Source organism: Sorex araneus, chromosome 4 (genome assembly GCF_027595985.1).
Source record: "Sorex araneus isolate mSorAra2 chromosome 4, mSorAra2.pri, whole genome shotgun sequence".
Classification (NCBI taxonomy): domain Eukaryota; kingdom Metazoa; phylum Chordata; class Mammalia; order Eulipotyphla; family Soricidae; genus Sorex; species Sorex araneus.
This window is the reverse complement of record NC_073305.1, coordinates 138,413,367-138,431,261: the sequence shown is the minus strand read 5'-3', so window position 1 is coordinate 138,431,261 and position 17,895 is coordinate 138,413,367. Positions and strand designations below refer to the sequence as shown.

At 39.5% G+C, this 17,895-nt stretch overlaps 1 protein-coding gene across 1 annotated transcript; it reads left to right on the top strand.

Moving 5' to 3' along the window:
• The first annotated feature begins 241 nt into the window (after window positions 1-241).
• Window positions 242-1,623, top strand: LOC129404261 (microtubule-associated protein RP/EB family member 1-like). Its single transcript, XM_055135989.1, has one exon. The coding sequence runs from the start codon at window positions 309-311 to the stop codon at window positions 1,113-1,115; it is 807 nt and encodes a 268-aa protein (XP_054991964.1). The 5' UTR covers window positions 242-308; the 3' UTR covers window positions 1,116-1,623.
• Window positions 1,624-17,895: the final 16,272 nt, after the last annotated feature.

The following is a 17,895-nucleotide window of genomic DNA, read 5'->3' as shown; positions in this document are numbered from 1 at the left end:
TGTACTTATAAACACATCCTATTGGTCAAATTAATCATAAGGAAACTAGTAAAAGAAATTGTGGAAAACCAGTAGATAAGAAGTTTCTATGACCATGATTTTTTAATTATGGAGAGAATTTTATCTACTTTTACTGTTTAAAAATGTTTATTGCAATAATTATTGATTGGGGGACGTCGGCGCGTCACGGGGGGGCGGTGCCTGTGAGGTCATCGCGCGGGCGCGTGGGCGGGGTCGGGCGGTTTGAAGGAGACGAAGACGGAACCGGAGCCGGTCACGGGTCGTGGAGCGGTTCCGCAGAGCCGAAGATGGCAGTGAACGTATACTCAACGTCAGTCACCAGTGATAATCTGAGTCGACATGACATGCTGGCCTGGATCAATGAGTCTCTGCAGTTGAATCTGACGAAGATGGAGCAGCTGTGCTCAGGGGCTGCGTATTGTCAGTTTATGGACATGCTGTTTCCTGGCTCCATTGCCTTGAAGAAAGTGAAATTTCAAGCTAAACTAGAACATGAATATATCCAGAACTTCAAAATACTACAAGCAGGTTTTAAGAGGATGGGTGTTGACAAAATAATTCCTGTGGACAAATTAGTAAAAGGGAAGTTTCAGGACAATTTTGAATTTGTTCAGTGGTTCAAGAAATTCTTTGACGCAAACTATGATGGGAAAGACTATGACCCTGTTGCAGCCAGACAAGGTCAGGAGACTGCAGTGGCGCCCTCACTCGTCGCTCCTGCTGTGAACAAGCCCAAGAAACCTCTAGGCTCTGGCAGCGCAGCGCCACAGAGGCCCATTGCAACACACAGAACTACTGCAACGCCCAAGGCTGGACCAGGAATGGTGCGGAAGAACCCCGGTGTGGGCAATGGGGATGACGAAGCAGCCGAATTAATGCAACAGATCAATGTATTGAAACTCACCGTTGAAGATCTGGAGAAAGAGAGAGATTTCTACTTCGGGAAACTCAGGAACATTGAGTTGATTTGCCAGGAGAACGAGGGGGAGAACAATCCTGTATTGCAGAGGATTGTGGACATTCTGTATGCCACAGACGAAGGCTTTGTGATACCTGACGAAGGGGGCCCTCAGGAGGACCAAGAAGAGTATTAACAGCCTGGGCCAGCAGAGCAACATCGAGATTCTTCACTCCAAATCATGTGCTTAACTGTAAAATGCTCCCTTTTATTCTTAGAGGACTCACTGGTTTCTTTTCATAAGCAAAACGTACCTCTTCTTAAAGTGCACTTTGCAGAAGTTTCACTCCTTTTCCAGTAAGTTTGAGTTAGGAGCTTTTCCCTTGTAACAGAGCAGTATTAACATCTAGTTGGTTCACCCAGGGAACAGAGAGGCTGACATGGGCTCACCGCGTGGACACTGGTTAACACTGAGTCCCGGAGAAGGTGTTACTGTGTAATACGCTGAGGTGGCGACCTCAGGAGGAAAATGTAAAGACTGAATTGAACTTATAAACTAATGTGAAATTTTGGCAGAGAACATTTTAATAAATAAATGCCTTAATAGTTTTAAAATATGCTTTCCTATTTCAAAATACAAAACACAATGTGACAGGAGATGCTGTGTGTTTGCCATTGTGTCTGGGGAAGGAAAGGCCAGACCTGGGACCTTTGGAAGCTGCTGTGCACAGGCCTCGTGGGGCTGCTCGAAACTTCACAGGCCTACACAGGGCCCCTGCGGGACGCTCAAGTTGCTTTGTCTTTGACCACTTTGCAAGTAACACGCTAACAAGTCTTATCTCCAAAGAGATTAGTGCACTGGCAAAGGCCAACCATTGTTGCCGCATGAGTAGAAGGCGTATTCTAGTCCCGAGACCTTTGAGGTGAAGAGCTTGATTTTCATTGAGCATTTTTCTCACAATTTTTCCCCATGACCCCTGAAATTTCTCTTTTTCTTTCTTTCTTTCTTTCTTTCTTTCTTTCTTTCTTTCTTTCTTTCTTTCTTTCTTTCTTTCTTTTTTTTTTTTTTTTTTTTTTTTAAGAAATGAGATGTATCAAGTTTTTAAACTTAGCAGTTAACTTTCGGGGACTTGCCCAGGTCTCTGGAATTTGAATGGGGGTTGTGTCCCATTTTATGCCTTTTTAAGTTTACATTTAACATGCTTTTTCTTCTCTGCCCCCGGCCCACTGGGGTCTCTCCTTTGGCTCCTTCACGTTTGCTGCTCAGAGTGGAAGTTCGGCAGGTAGGGATCAGGCTGCGCGTTCTTCCTGGACCTGCGGCCAGGGGAGGGACGGGTGAAGGCCAGCGCTCCCTCGGGCCGGCCAGGCCTGTGTTTCAGCACCTGCTGCCCACAGCCCCCCATCTGTTTGCAGAAGCCTTTGCCAGTGCACTAATTTCTTTGGAGATAAGACTTGTTAGCGTGTTACTAAATGTTAATTTTCTTTTGCAGAAACGACAGTACCATGTCTGAATTAATTATTAATATTTAAAATATCTCATTCCTTAACTCGCCCTCATTTGCTTTGCCCACCGCCATTCAGTTCTTTTGTTTGGCAGAATTCTGCAAAATGTGTGTCACCCACTACTGAGATTGTTCAACCCCTGATGTATTTGCATTGATTTGTTTCTGGTGGTAGCTTGTCCTGAAATGTGTGTAGAAAGCAGATATTTTATGATAAAAATTGTGTAGTGCATGCTCTGTGTGGAATTCAGAGGAAAACCCAGATTCAGTGATTTACAATGCCAAAAAAAAAATGCAAGTAACTAGCCATTGTTCAAATAACAGTGGTGCTATTTCTCTTTTGTGGCCTTTTAGACTTTCGTTGCCCTCAAATTCCATTTTATCGGGAACCCATTTTCCACCTGGTCTTTCTTGACAGGGTTTTTTTCTACTTTAAACAGTTTCTAAATAAAATTCTGTATTTCAAGGAAAAAAAATTATTGATTGGAAATATAGTCCAAATTTGCATTACATTATATGCTACTACCAAAATATATGTAATGAATAAATTATCTTTATTTATAGTTACTTTCAGTCTCCTATATAATTATTATTCCTTTGCTGTAATTCTTCATGTCACACTTATTATTTCTAAAACATGAAATTGCAGAAAATGACCTCTAGACTTTATTAGAAAAGTATTTATGCTTTATCCAGAACAAATTTGTAAGAAACAATCATCATCATCTTTATTGTACATTAAGACAAAATGGAAAATTCTTGCATTCTTAAGAGTCTCTTTTGCACTTCTCAAGCATGCGTAAATGTATACTCTAAAGAAACCTACTAAAAAGTGCTATTATCACAAAATATGTTCATATCACTTAGCAGCACAGCAACAGCATACTGAGATCAGTAAAAGTATGAACGCCTTCTTACCATTGTTTCTTCTACTATCTCCAAGAAAAGTTAGTGTAATAAGAATAAGGCAGAACATGACATCAAATATATGGCAATTGTTTATATTTCTTTTTTAAACACTAGGTTAAGACAAAAACAAGACAGAAAACACGAGTTGTCTCAGTTCAGTTATAGAAAGTGAAGAAAAAGAATTCCCAAGTATAATAATCTTGGCTGAACTCATTTGGAAGGCCAACTTGCCTATTGCTTTAGAAATTAATGGACTGCAGATGTTACTGTATTTTAACAGCATATTATACTCAGATCAGAGACTATGCATGCTCCCAGTAGGACAGATGTTTTGTGCAGTCAATGGAAAATTCAATCAAATAATCTGTAATTGCAAACATAATTAAAGTTCATTACTTACAGTAAATACATTCTGAAAACTTCAATAGTTGAGGAAAACAACTTTCTTCTTTTACCATCACATCTAATAAAATTAAAATAAAATAATTTAATCCATAGAGCAAGGCAACAGATTGTTTTCCAGTCAAAAGATAACTGAATACTTGTGAAGAAATAATAAAAACTAAAATATTCTGGGATGGGTATTATAATACTTAAGTTGACAAAACGATGACAAAAAATATCATCAAACACAACTGATGCCAGATTTGGAAGTAAAATAAACTCCAAGATAGTTAGATAATTTTAAAATTATACCATCAGGAATATTATATAAGTATTTAAAATATGGTAGATTGTGCCAATTTCTTCCAACCTCAGTATTTGGTTTCTCAGAAAATCTCTAAGGAATATTTTGAGATTTTTCTATTGTTGTTCTCAAAAGTTCAGTGCTGTGTCATGAAATATACACTTTTTAATAGAATAATAAATGCTTCCTGTTTATTTCCTCTGTACCTAGTACTGTGCTAAAAACTTTAAAATATTCATTAGGTTAGTTGCTTTTTTTTTCTCCATTTTAATGATAAATATAAAGAACTTTAGAGATGATACTTAGCATTCACATATCACATAAGTTGTAATGAAAAACAGGATATTTATACTCCAGAGGCCTCACTATTAAATACTTGATAATATTGACTGAAACAGTTGTAATCCTTATTTATTTAAATACTGTCTTCTTTCAAGTTATTTGGAGCAAGTCCAGTGTTTCTAAAAAAAGAAACCACAATTTATTTTTGTGCTTCCTTTAAAATTTTTATCCAATTTTCTTCCCATTTGTGTTAATATGGGGACTCATTTTCTTACTTTATGAAACTACTACTCAAATTATCCTTATAGTTCCTTTATCCTCTGGTAAATGGCTAACTAGAATTATAAAAAATTTCTTAACTTTAAATGAGGACAAGCTTTTTTTCTCTTTTAAGTTTTGCTCTTTCTCTAGAAGTCCTTTTTAAATACAATAAAATACTGAGTTAGTAAATTCAAGACGTAGAACATAAACAATTGTATCTTCCTAGAAGAATTTTCTGGGCTGGCTTTTGTAATACATTCATTCCCAATTATTATTTGTATTCTTTCTAAGTATCTCACACACACCAATGTTGAAAATTTAACATAATAAATTCTGTGGGGGGTGGAACAATAGTACAGCAGATAGGACATTTGCCTTGCACATGGCCTCCCTGGGTTCATTCCCAGAATCCCATATTGTCCCCTGAGCACCGCCAGGAGTAATTCCTGGGTGCAAAGCCAGGAGTAACATCTGTGCATCACCGGAATGACCCAAAAAGAAAAAAAAAATCTGTGATTTTTAAAATTCATTCAAAGCATCACTTTTTTTAAAATGGAAAGAATTTTTGATGATACTGTTCTCTTTTATATTCATTTTTACATGGTAAATTGGTAAAAACTAAGATTGAGATATCTGTTTTTAATTGCATTTTCCTAGAAATAATTTTACCAGGTTGGTGGGAATATACAATTATAATAATGGAAAAATAAAATTTCAAGAATAGACAAATAGCTTGGAAAAATAAACTACCAAAATCTTTCAAGTATGAAAATCTTCTTCCCACATTCTGATTCTTGGAACACTAGCCCAATAATATTGACTCCAGTTGGTCTTTGGTTCTATGATTCATTAATTAAATATACAAAGGAAGGATCTATATTCATGACTTAAGTTCTTAAATTAGAGTAAAGTTCAATATAAATTTTTAAGAGAAAAACAAGATAGGAACTTTTCTTATATTATTTTCACCCCAGATTCCTTATATTCATTGGCTCATTCTCAATTCAAATGCTTAATAGAAATATTTAGGTTTGTAGAGATAAACAGTGTGCTTCACAAACTACAATTATACAGGAGAATAATTCTATTTATAAAAAATTTTTATTTTTAGGAAGAGTGCTCAAAGGGCAAGAGCTCATGACTGGCATAAAGGTACTGATTCAGTCCCTGGAAACCCATGATCTCTTTGGAACCACTAGATTTGGTTGGCACACTAGAATTAGCCCCCCAGCACCACTTTGGAGGCCAAAAAGTAAAGCAAAATCAACATCATCACCATTACCTCCAGCACCACCCCACCACCATGATCATTATCATCATCAGTTGATACATTTTTTATCTTGGAAATTTAAACACATCGCATTTTTACTCTAGACTTGCTGTTTGCCGCCTGGAGAATCTTGTGTTCTCTCTAAAACACATTCCTCTTTATACATAGGCAAATTTCTATAAATGAAAATATTTTAGATTAGAAGGAGGAGGTGGAGAAGAAGAAGAGGATAAGGGGAAGAAGGGAAGAGAGGTAGAAAAAAGAGGAAGAAGGGGAGAAAATAAAAAGCATTAAATATTGTATGTATCATCTTGTATCACTGTCATCCTTTGTCATTGATTTGTTCAAGCGGGCACCCGTAACATCTTCATTGTGAGACTTATTGTTACTTTTTTTGGCATATACATCTAGAAGATCTCTGGATATGGTCCCTTATATAAAAAGGGACATTGCTGAGGAGAGATGAAGTAGAGTGCCAAAAACATACTATTTGCTATCAATATAACCTCAAAACTTAACTAACTTATCTCTTGTTTTTAAAATTTCATTTCAGCGTAATCATTTGAAATAAGGAAGACATTTTACACTAATATTAGTTACTTCCATTTGATTTATCATAAAACACAAGCATAAAGAGTATATTAAAAAGGGCTGGAGCGATAGCACAACAGGTAGGGCATTTGCCTTGCACACGGCGGACTTGTGTTCGATCTCCAGCATCCCATATGATCCCCTGAGCACCACCAGGAGTAACTCCTGAGTGCAAATCCAGGAGTAACCCCTGTACATTGCCAGGTGAGATCCAAAAAGGAAAAAAAAAAGAGTATATTAAAAAGGTTTTCCTTTCCATTATTTTAGTTGTTAACCTTCCATATTATTAGTATCCAGGAAAGAAAGAAAGAAAGAAAGAAAGAAAGAAAGAAAGAAAGAAAGAAAGAAAGAAAGAAAGAAAGAAAGAAAGAAAGAAAGAAAGAAAGAAAGAAAGAAAGAAAGAGAAAGAAAGAAAGAAAGAGAGAAAGAAAGAGAGAGAGAAAGAAAGAGAGAGAGAAAGAAAGAGAGAAAGAAAGGAGGGAAGGAAGAAAGAAAGAAAGAAAGAAAGAAAGAAAGAAAGAAAGAAAGAAAGAAAGAAAGAAAGAAAAGAAAGAAAGAAAGAAAGAAAGAAAGAAAGGAAAGAAAGAAAGGAAGAAAGAAAGAAAGAAAGAACGAAAGAAAGGAAGGAAGAAAGGAAGGAAGGAAGGAAGGAAGGAAGGAAGAAAGAAAGAAAGAAAGAAGAAAGAAAGAAAGAAAGAAAGAAAGAAAGAAAGAAAGAAAGAAAGAAAGAAAGAAAGAAAGAAAGAAAGAAAGAAAGAAAGAAAGAGAGAAAGAAAGAGAGAGAGAAAGAAAGAGAGAGAGAAAGAAAGAGAGAAAGAAAGGAGGGAAGGAAGAAAGAAAGAAAGAAAGAAAGAAAGAAAGAAAGAAAGAAAGAAAGAAAGAAAGAAAGAAAGAAAGAAAGAAAGAAAGAAAGAAAGAAAGAAAGAAAGAAAGAAAGAAAGAAAGAAAGAAAGAAAGGAAGAAAGAAAGGAAGAAAGAAAGAAAGAAAGAACGAAAGAAAGGAAGGAAGAAAGGAAGGAAGGAAGGAAGGAAGGAAGGAAGGAAGAAAGAAAAGAAAAAGAAAGAAAGAAAGAAAGAAAGAAAGAAAGAAAGAAAGAAAGAAAGAAAGAAAGAAAGAAAGAAAGAAAGAAAGAAAGAAAGAAAGAAAGAAAGAAAGAAAGAAAGAGAGAAAGAGAGAGAGAAAGAAGGAAGACACTGAGGTCAGAGCAATAGTACATCAGGTAGGGCACTTGTTTTGCACATGGACAACCAGTGTTCAATCCCAGCACCTCATATGGCTCCCCCAAACACCACCAAGAGTGATCCCTTGAGAACAGAGCCAGGAGTAAGCCCTGGGCACTGACAGATGTAGCCCAAGACCCTACTCTCTGTCTCTCTGTCTCTCTCTCTCTCTCTCTATCCCCTTCGCTCTTTCTCTCTCCCGCTCTTCCTTTCTTCTCTCTATGCATTGCACCAACAATGTCTACCACATACCTGCATAATCAAAATTTTAAAGATACTTTATGACAGAAATTATATTTTCCTGCATGCTGTCATAAATCTGTGACTTCTACCTCACTTGTGATTTAGAACTAAATGTCAGCTAGTTAAAATAAATAAGTGTATGAAAAAAAGAGCAAATAGGGTTAATTTTCATTCTTTCCCTCAAAAATACCATGACTTACTTTACTATTACTCAGAGGCTAATTATAATTTGAGGAACTTTATATGTCCCAGTGATTTTTATATTGCACAATTGAGATGAACAAACTGCTATATGTCAAAGTAAAACAATATAAAAATGATTCTTGTTTTTAGGAAGTTTGTGTTCTAATAAGTGAAATGTCACAGAGATAAAAAGTAGCATTGACTGTGAATATGTTTTAGTAGTGAAGAAGGAAAAATGTTGGCTAAGATGAAAAAAGAGGTGCTTTGAAACTTAAGAGCTCTATAAACACCTCCCCCAGCAAGCAAGGCATGATGGCAGAGGACAGAATAGTAGACAGATTCTAAATCCCTTAGTTCCTCACTGACTGCATACTCATGGATTCACGCCATGCCTGACATACAGAAGGTACCAATGTAATTTGTATATATCTGAGATAGCTTCAGAGAAGCCTTTGCTCGGTTGTCCATCATCTCAAACAAAATGGGACATAATGTGTAAGATTCTAGACAGGATCAAATAACAGTATGTGAAAATGTTTATAAAGGTATATAAGCACTATATATATATATACACACACAAAGAGATAGCTTTAAGATAGAAATGCATTGCTTTATCATTCTTTGAGCAATTAGAAAATATGAGTTGCAGATTTTTAAAACTTATCCATCTCACTAATGAAAGCAACTTTTCAGTGAATAGCATATAGTTGTTCATGGGAAAGAAGGGGGAAAAAGTGTCCAGATTTTTCTTCTTCCTTTCTCCCTCATGTCTCTCTCACAGAGATTAGGAGGAAACTGACCTCCCAAACTTGTGACTTTTGACTGGCACTTGCCCAGCAGATGTGAAGCACAGGCCTCCAGGCTCAAAATCAAATGCCAAATTGAAGCCAATTCAAGGTCTCCTCTAGAGATCACCTTAGGGAGGAAGATTTTAACAACTGGGTTTTGTAACACTATGAGCTTATCTATGATTTAAAATCCCCATTTAGGCCAGACCCCTTACTAAGAATAATGAAAGATCTGGGAGTAGATTATGTGCAATTTTGAAATGTCTGTGTTCTGTGGTTGACCAAGGAAGGAAGCCAAATCTGAAATAAAGCACAGCATCCTAATAACCGTGATCAAGAGGTAATGCGGAACCTGCTCTCACAGTCTGAATCACAGACTCAAATATAACATTTATCATTAAAGAATGGGAACATTCTGAGCATTATGGCCTTGACCAAACCTGATGTACAAGTCCTCAAAATAGACACTATGTGAATACAATAGGTCAGCATACCATGTTTCTAATCTTCTCACGATGCTCTCATTCTATAGCATTTCAAAAACAAATAGCATTGCAGAAAGAAAAAAAATGTGATTAAACCAAAACAGAGGTGATGACAATTCTTATTTAAAAATTTTAATAAAGAAGGAAATTGAGCTGTTCTTAGTTGAGGAGGTAAAGACAAATTAAACAAATTAAAGGACAGTGTAGGGCATTCACTCTATTTTGACATATTTGAGACTATTTTATTAAAAAATTCTACTACTGATAGACTTTCTTTTTAACTTGATAACTGTAGATATGAACAGCAGTTGTCCAAATCATTGAAGTGTTGGTGCTATAGCAAATAAAAATTCCAACTAGTTAAGATTATTATCAACCTTTGGTTTATATTTATTCTCCCTTATATGTAGCCTGCTAACACATTTTTGCACATTGTCTAATACAAAGTGTTCCCCCCCCCAGAATTTTTTTTTGGCTTTTGGGGTCATACCCAGCACTTCTCAAGGGTTACTCCTGACTCTGCACTCAGAAACTACTCCTGGCAGTGCTGGAGGACCATATGGGATGCCAGGGATCAAACCTGGGTCAAATGTCCTCACCACTGTAATATTACTTCGGGCCCTAACTCCCTTTTTTGGTTAACTTAGACCTTTTTCTTCCATAGTGTCTGCCTACACTGGTATGAATGTGGTTCCATAAAACAAAATGGCTGCAGTAAGAAATTTGTATGTACATAAATGACATTAATTATTTTTCCTCCCACTCCCCTTTCCATTTTTGATGCTGTTGCTGCAATAAATGGGGATGCACATACACCTGGCTGTGGTACTCACACATTTTTAGCTGTGGTGCTCACCAGGGTTGCACATCAGGTGGCTATGCTTGGCCATGCAGGGACTCACCAAAGATTACATTCCTTTAGTCATTAACTTGAAAACATCCTTACAGGGGATCACGCAATCCCCTGTATTGCCTTAACAATAGTTAAGGCAAATTGTGTTATCACACAAGTTATGGATGAGGTGTTTGCTGAGGGTCACTGTGGTACTTACACAGGAGTTCATCAGATGTCGCATTTCCTAGCTGGTTGGGATCTTACAACCAGCCAACCTTGATTCAATTTCTGGCACCCGTAAGGTCTGATGAGAGCTTTCAGGAGTTACTCTTGAGCACAGAGCCAAAAGTAAGCCTTGAGCGTCCCTAGGTGTGATCAAAAATTTGTGTATGGGTCATAGACATTTTTTTTTAGTTGAAATGTTTACTTGCCAAGGATTGCACTCCTTTTCATGGAGATAACCCTCAGAGGCTGAAAATGCAACCCAAGAACAGTAGAGACAAGGGCCGGAATGATCCACAGTTGGAAACCTGCCTTAAGTGCCAGTGATAGGGGAGAAGGCAGTTGGGATAGAGAAGTTGGTAAAGATATGACAAAGATAGTTGAAAATGATCACTCACTCTGGATAAGAATTGTGTGCTAAATAAAGTGAAAGTAAAGTGAAATTTACCAGTTACATATGCGGGGTGGGGGGCTGGGGAGGTGGGGGGAGGGGGAGGTGTACTGTGATTCTTGGTGGTGGAATATGTGCACTGGTGAAGAGATGGGTGTTTGAGCATTGTATAACTGAGACTTAAACCTGAAAGCTTTGTAACTTTCCACATGGTGATTCAATAAAAGAATAAAAGATAAAAAAATCAACCAAAAAAAAAAGAGAATTGTGTGCTGAAAATAGGTAAAGAAACAAACAAGATAATCTCTCAGTATCTGTATTGCAAACCATAATGCCCAAAAGGTGAGGGGAAGACAAAGAGTGAGTGGAAGTGCATAGAGAAAGGTTGAGGGGAGGGTGGTGAAAGGGAAACTGGGACATCAGTGTTGGGAAATGTACACTGGTGGAGGAATGGGTGTTGGAACACTGTATGACTGAAATCTGAACTTGAACAGCTTTGTAACTGCATCTACAGTGATTCAATAAAAAGGAATTTTGAACTTGCAAGGTCCTTGTACTATTCCTCAGGACCCAAGAAGGTGATTTTTAAAACAGGGCAATTCTTGAATAGATAGTATATTAAAAAAAAAGAGTAAATAATTTGTTTATAAAAAGAGCAAATAGGGGGCTGGAGTGATAGCACAGCGGGTAGGGCATTTGCCTTGCATACGGCCGACCCAGGTTTGATTCCTAGCATCCCATATGGTCCCCTGAGCACCACCAGGAGTAATTCCTGACTGCAGAGCCAGGAGTAACCCCTGTGCATTGCCAGGTGTGACCCAAAAAGCAAATAAATAAATAAATAAATAAAAATAAAAAATAAAAAGAGCAAATAATTTCTAATGATATGTAAGATACTTCCCTTAAAGTCTTTCTTTTCTTTTTCATCATTAAATGTACATTTCTCTGCATTTTTTCTCTCTATTATCCGATTTCAGATTATTATTTTTCTACATTTTCCACTTTTATTCTGTTTTCCTAAGGAAAACTGAAGATTATTCCTTTAAAGTTGTTTTTGCTCTTTTTTTTCTCATGGGAATTTTCATGTAAATACTATTTGCAGTTTAACCTCAGTGTGCTTAGATGTAAACAGAGGAATATAGACTCAAATTCACACCTCAATGCAGTTTGGAATCTACTTCTTAAAAATGAACCATTGCCAAGCAGATGGCATTTTCCCAATGGAACAATATACTGTATGGGGTTTTCATTCCTAACCTAAGTATTCTTCTCAAATGAATCATAAATATGACCAACACTATGTTTTTAAACTGAATATATACTAAGTATAAATTACTAAAAAGGCAGTTAAGTTCTAATACCTAAAAATAGATTTGAAGTGTACAATTTATATTAATGATTTTATAACAAATAACTATGACAAAAAAGTCTCTGAACTAAACAGCATCCTTTAATTTAGTCTACATGTAATATGCTAGGTACAAAAGCATTCAAAATAGCATTTAACAACTGCAAATATATATGCACACATATATATTATATATATATTATATACATTATATTATATATACAATTGTGGTGTTGGTGCCCTCGTCAACATGAACTTGGCCTTGAGCATTTTTTGTTCAAATGTCTAACCCAAATGGGACGCTTACGTTTGAATAGATGTTGCTCATTACTGATAATTTCTATATTCGTCGTCTAAGTACCAATATCCAACTACGACAAATAAGAAATTGAGAAGTTCTACATGGAGCTGGAGAAGTTCTACAAAAAAGAACACACATTTTACAAGGTCATTGTAGGTGATTTTAATGCCAAAGTAGGACCAAGAAGGTCACCCGAAGAACTCCACATCAGGACCCACAGCCTAGAATGGAATGAACAGGGTGAGAGACTGTCTGAGTTTATCTTGTTGACCAAGACCATGCATGGTATCTCACAGTTCCAGAAGGCCAAATCTAAATGTTGGACTTGGGAGTCTCTCAGTGGACAGTTCCACAATGAAATTGACCACATCATGTTCAATTGATGGTTTTGCCTGACTGATGTCGATGTTGTCCCAAAATTCCAAATGGGATTGGACCACCATCTCCTTCATGCGAAATTCTACTTCACAAAGCAGGAAGAAAGGGCTGCAAAGTTTAAAAAAAGAACTCCTAGAATGACCACCAACTGGGAGCTCTTTGGCACTATTGTAGCAATATGAGAAGATGCCATCATTGACAACATTGACGAGAAATACAATCGACTGGTTCAGCACCTCCATAATTATGTGAGGAACAAGGAATGCCAAGAAAGAGAAAGACACAAACAGATGCCTGTCTTCAGAAACTCTCCAGCTCATTCGCCAACGTGGTTAGGTGCAAGCCTCAGACAATCAAAAGCTAATGTCTGAGCCCGCAAAGCTGTCAGAGAAATGATAAAGGAAGACCTCAAAGAGAGAAGAGCAGCAGTGTTGGCCAATGTGGCAGAAGGCAGGAAAAGTGTTCACAATGCCTGTCTATCCTTTGCCAACTACAAGACCGAGATGACTGCCCTCCGATGTCCTGATGGATCTATCAAATCTTCCAGAAGGGCAATGGAAAAGATTATCCACGACTCCTACTCAGATCTCTTTGATAGCCATGTCCACCTGCCCACATACCAAATTCCACAGGATGGATGTCGTTCCCAATGTCCTCCCTTCCGAAATCTGACATGCTACTTCGTCAGTAAAGACGTGTACAGCACCCAGTAAAGACAAGGTCAGACCCGACACCTGAAGAATCTGCCGCCAGTACCTGGCAATACACTGGCTCAGCTCTTCACACACTACCTGTCTGAATGCAAGGTTCCATCCCAGTGGAAAACCTGCATGACCATTCTGTTGTATAAGAAGGGAGACATCCACAACATTGGCAACTATTGCCCGATCTTCCTGTTGTCTGTCGTCTACATGTTGTTCACTCAAGTCATCCCGAATAGGATTGGCAGAACACTAGACGAAGGACAATCATGTGAGCAAGCTGGGTTCCAAAAAGGATTCAGCACGATTGAACATATCCACACAGTGACCAAACTCATCGATGATTTGCGAGAGTTCAAGATGCCACTCTGTCTAATGTTCATTGATTTAAAGAAGGCCTTTGATTCTGTTGATACTGAAGCAGTCATCGAAGCCCTAGCCAAACAGGGCATTGAAACTCAGTACATCAGGATCCTCCATGAGCTGTATTATGGATTTACCACAAGGATCTCATCATTCTACAAAGAAGTGATCATCAACATAAGGAGAGGGGTTTGGCAGGGTGATAACATTACACCAAAACTCTTCAGTGCCAACCTCGAGAATGTCATGCAATGACTGGAATAGGAAGGAATGGGAGTGAAGACAGACGTTTGGCAACTACACCACCTCCGTTTTGCTGACTACATCATTCTAATAACACCAAATATTAGCCAAATGGCACGAATACTGGCTGACTTTGACCATGAGTGTGGAAAGGTTGGACTACAGCTGAATCTCATGAAGAAAATGTTCGTGAGAAATGGACTAGTTCCTGATGTTCCATTTGCTCTCAAAAGAACAAACATCTCCGAATGCAGTACCTAGATTGAGAACTCAACATAATGAACGATCTGGCTCTTAAACTATGCAGGAGGAAGAGAGCAGTGTGGAACGCCTTCAAGAGCATCAAAGAAGTTGTTAAGAGGATGAAGAAACTCTGGCTCCAGGCACATCTTTTCAACTCCACTGTTCTTTCTGCACTAACATACACCTCAGAAACCTGGGCCCTACGAAAACAGGATAAGAATGCTATAAGGGTCTCCCAAAGAGGAATTGAAAGAGCTATGCTTGGAGTATCACGTTTCACTCAAGTTCGAGAAGGACTCCAGAGTTTCAACCTCCATCAACGATCAAGAATCAGGGATGCTGTCTCGTTTGCCAAGACATCAACAATCAGATGGACTGAACAAGTAATGCAATTTGGAGATGACTGTAGGACTAGAGCTGTTAGACTGGATTCCACAGGATGTCAAAAGAACACCTGGCCACTCACCTATTAGATGGTCAGTCTTCTTCATCAAGAGCCTGAATTAATGGTTTTGAACAGTTTAAGGCTCTGCGTGTTCCTTGAGTGAGCAAATGCCATTGGGCTACACTAGCATGCCACAGGGACGAATGGAGATGTTATTGGCACCCACTTGAGCAAGTTGATGAGCAACGGGATGACAAGTGATATATAATTTTACCCTTTAAGTAATATATGTATATAGACATGTATATGTGTATATATACATGTGTATATGTATATGTATATACATATACATGTGTGTATATATATTTATAAATACCATATATATATATTTATATATATATCATTTTATAATGATGGGTTTGGGCCACACTAAGTGGTACTCAGAAGTTACTCCTGGTTTTGTACTCAGGGATCACTCCTGGGAGAAGTCAGAGGACCAAATACGGTGCCAAGTGTTAAACCTAGCTTGGCCATGAGCAAAGCAAGCACCATATCCCTACTACTCTAATACATTATTCTTATAAGAATTCTATTCTTGGACTGGAAATGTAACATAGCAAGTAAGGCTCTTACCTTGCAAGCAGTAGACTCTAGTTCTATCCTTTGCACTGTGCATGGTTCCCCAGGCCATTAATCCAGATGGGATTAATGATCCCATCTGGGTGTGCCCCCCTCCCACAGTAAGATTTATATTCCTATACAACATAATATTGAGCATAAAGCAAACATAAATCTCATGATCGGCCACCATCCAGATCACATGTCCTTCTCTCCTGGAAAGGAGCATAACATGGTGGTCGCCATAACTAGGCTGCCGACCCTGCGCCAGGCTGTTTCACAGGGGCGCCCCAAAGGGGGGGCGGGTGAGACCTTTCCCCACCCCAAGGACCCAGCCCCAGCAGCCAAAAACCTCCAGAACTCAACTGCTGCCCTGCTCATGGCCACTCTCCACACACTTGGCCTGAGCTTCTCCCACAAGTGAACCTTTTCCTGCACCACGAGGAAATGAATGCTTCATAGGACACACCGACCCATACTTCAAGATTGCCATACCACATTTGATGGAACTCAAAGGAGGAGGGAAACAACCTTAGAGGGAAATATTATATTATTTCATTTCTGCTTTAGGGCAGGGATTGAGGTTGAGGATGGAAACACCCAAAATATGGTGGTGGGACTGGTGTTTGATATGAAATGTAATCAAATATTATGAACTACTTTTAAAATTTAAAGTTTTTATTTTTATTTATTTATTTATTTTTTGGACCAGGCAGCCGGGAAGCGACTGCAACATTTATTTCAACCGTTCCACCCAATTCTGCCATGTAAAAAGTCAACACTTACAAAATGTAAAAATAAGATGTTCCTATCAAAATTATACTGATTTTAGCACAGGTTTGTTTTTGGTATAGTTCTTAAAGAGTTGGCACCAAATCTATGAACACGTTTTAAGGCTTAATAAAACCAAGGAGCAACAAGGTTGTTGCAGTGGTGACATAACAGGGCTCCCAGCAGTGGGGGAGGCCTACCTGTGGCAGCTGGACACTGGCTCCAGCTCGGGCCTTCTTCATTCCCTCTCCAAACCCCATCTCCATGGCTACTCCGGCCAGTGCAGAGAGCCAACTTTTTCTCATTTAACTAGAAAAATAAATGTTTGTATGGGGGGGGGGGCGTGGGGGCAGGGGAGCTGTAAGGCCAGCAAGAGTTAGGAGTCTTGATCAATCTAGAATCGCCTAATCATTTTGCATTTTGTTGTGTTTTAAAAAAGTTAGGGGCCGGAACAGTAGCACAGTGGGTAGGGCATTAGCCTTGCACATGACCAATCTGGGTTCACATATGATCCCCCAAGCACTGCCTGGAGTAATTCCTGAGTGCAGAGTCAGGAGTAACCCCTAAGAACCACTAGGTGTGGCTCCCAAACAAAAACAAACCAAAAAAGAAAGAAAAGTTAGAATCAATAGCTTGTGACTTCATCCCCATGTCACAAGTTGAAACTAGTGTGTGGTGGTCTCAGACACCTGAAAATGCTCTGGACAAAAACAGAAGCACCTGGAAATCACTTGGAGACAGGCTGCCCATGGGTGCAGCTCCAACTGCACGAGGCTTGATGGTGGGCCGGGCTGTGGCTTGGGGCATTCCGTTTCACCGGCCAGGCCACCAGACCGCTTTGGTAGTGCTGGGAAGCACAACTGGAGGTACTTTTGGAAGATGAAAGCAATCCCGTCCGCCAAATGGAGGCCTTTGTCTACTGGCCATGGCCTCCTGGGTGGGGGCCCACTGACTATGGCCCAGGGCAGCCTGAGCAAACCTCCCCTTCTCTGTGTACCTCACTAAGGGGTTTTTCTAGAAAGGCATGAGACACCTGAGCCCAAAGTGAAGCTGGTCCTTGAGGGTTCAATCCAGAGCATGGCTTCTTCCCACCATCAAAGAGGAGACCCTGGGGCTGGAGCAATAGCACAGTGGGTAGGGCGTTTGCCTTGCACGCGGCCAACCCGGGTTCGATTCCCAGCATCCCATATGGTCCCCTGAGCACCACCAGGGGTCATTCCTGAGTGCAGAGCCAGGAGTAACCCCTGTGCATCGCCAGGTGTGACCCAAAAAGAAAAAAAAAAAAAGAGGAGACCCAGTCTGTGGGGGCTGCGCTACACTGCCCAGTGGCAGGGGCACTTGGGAAAGAGGGTGGCCTCTGCCAGCACCAGGCCAGGGGACCAGCAGCTAGGCTTTTGCTGACCACTACGATGGAAAGTAACAGAGATGGAGAGAGTGGCCATGGCTCAGGAGAACAATGTGCAGAGGTCAGCAGCTAGCATGGGCTCTGGGGGCCTCCCCAGAGACCCCCACGGTCTTGCCTTTGGCCTGCCCCTCCCCACAGCACCGAGTGCTACTGAGGCTGTGCCACCCCAGCCCCCACTCACACCAGCCCTGGTCTTCACGCTGGGGCCTGCAGAGGTGGAGGTGGAGACCAGGGAAGCCAATGGGCTTCAGCATCTATAATGAGGTTGAGCCCCCAATAATGACAGCAGGAGCACTGGCATCTGAAAGGTGAGGTCTGGGCTCAGAGGAGGGGGTATGGGCTTCTGGCC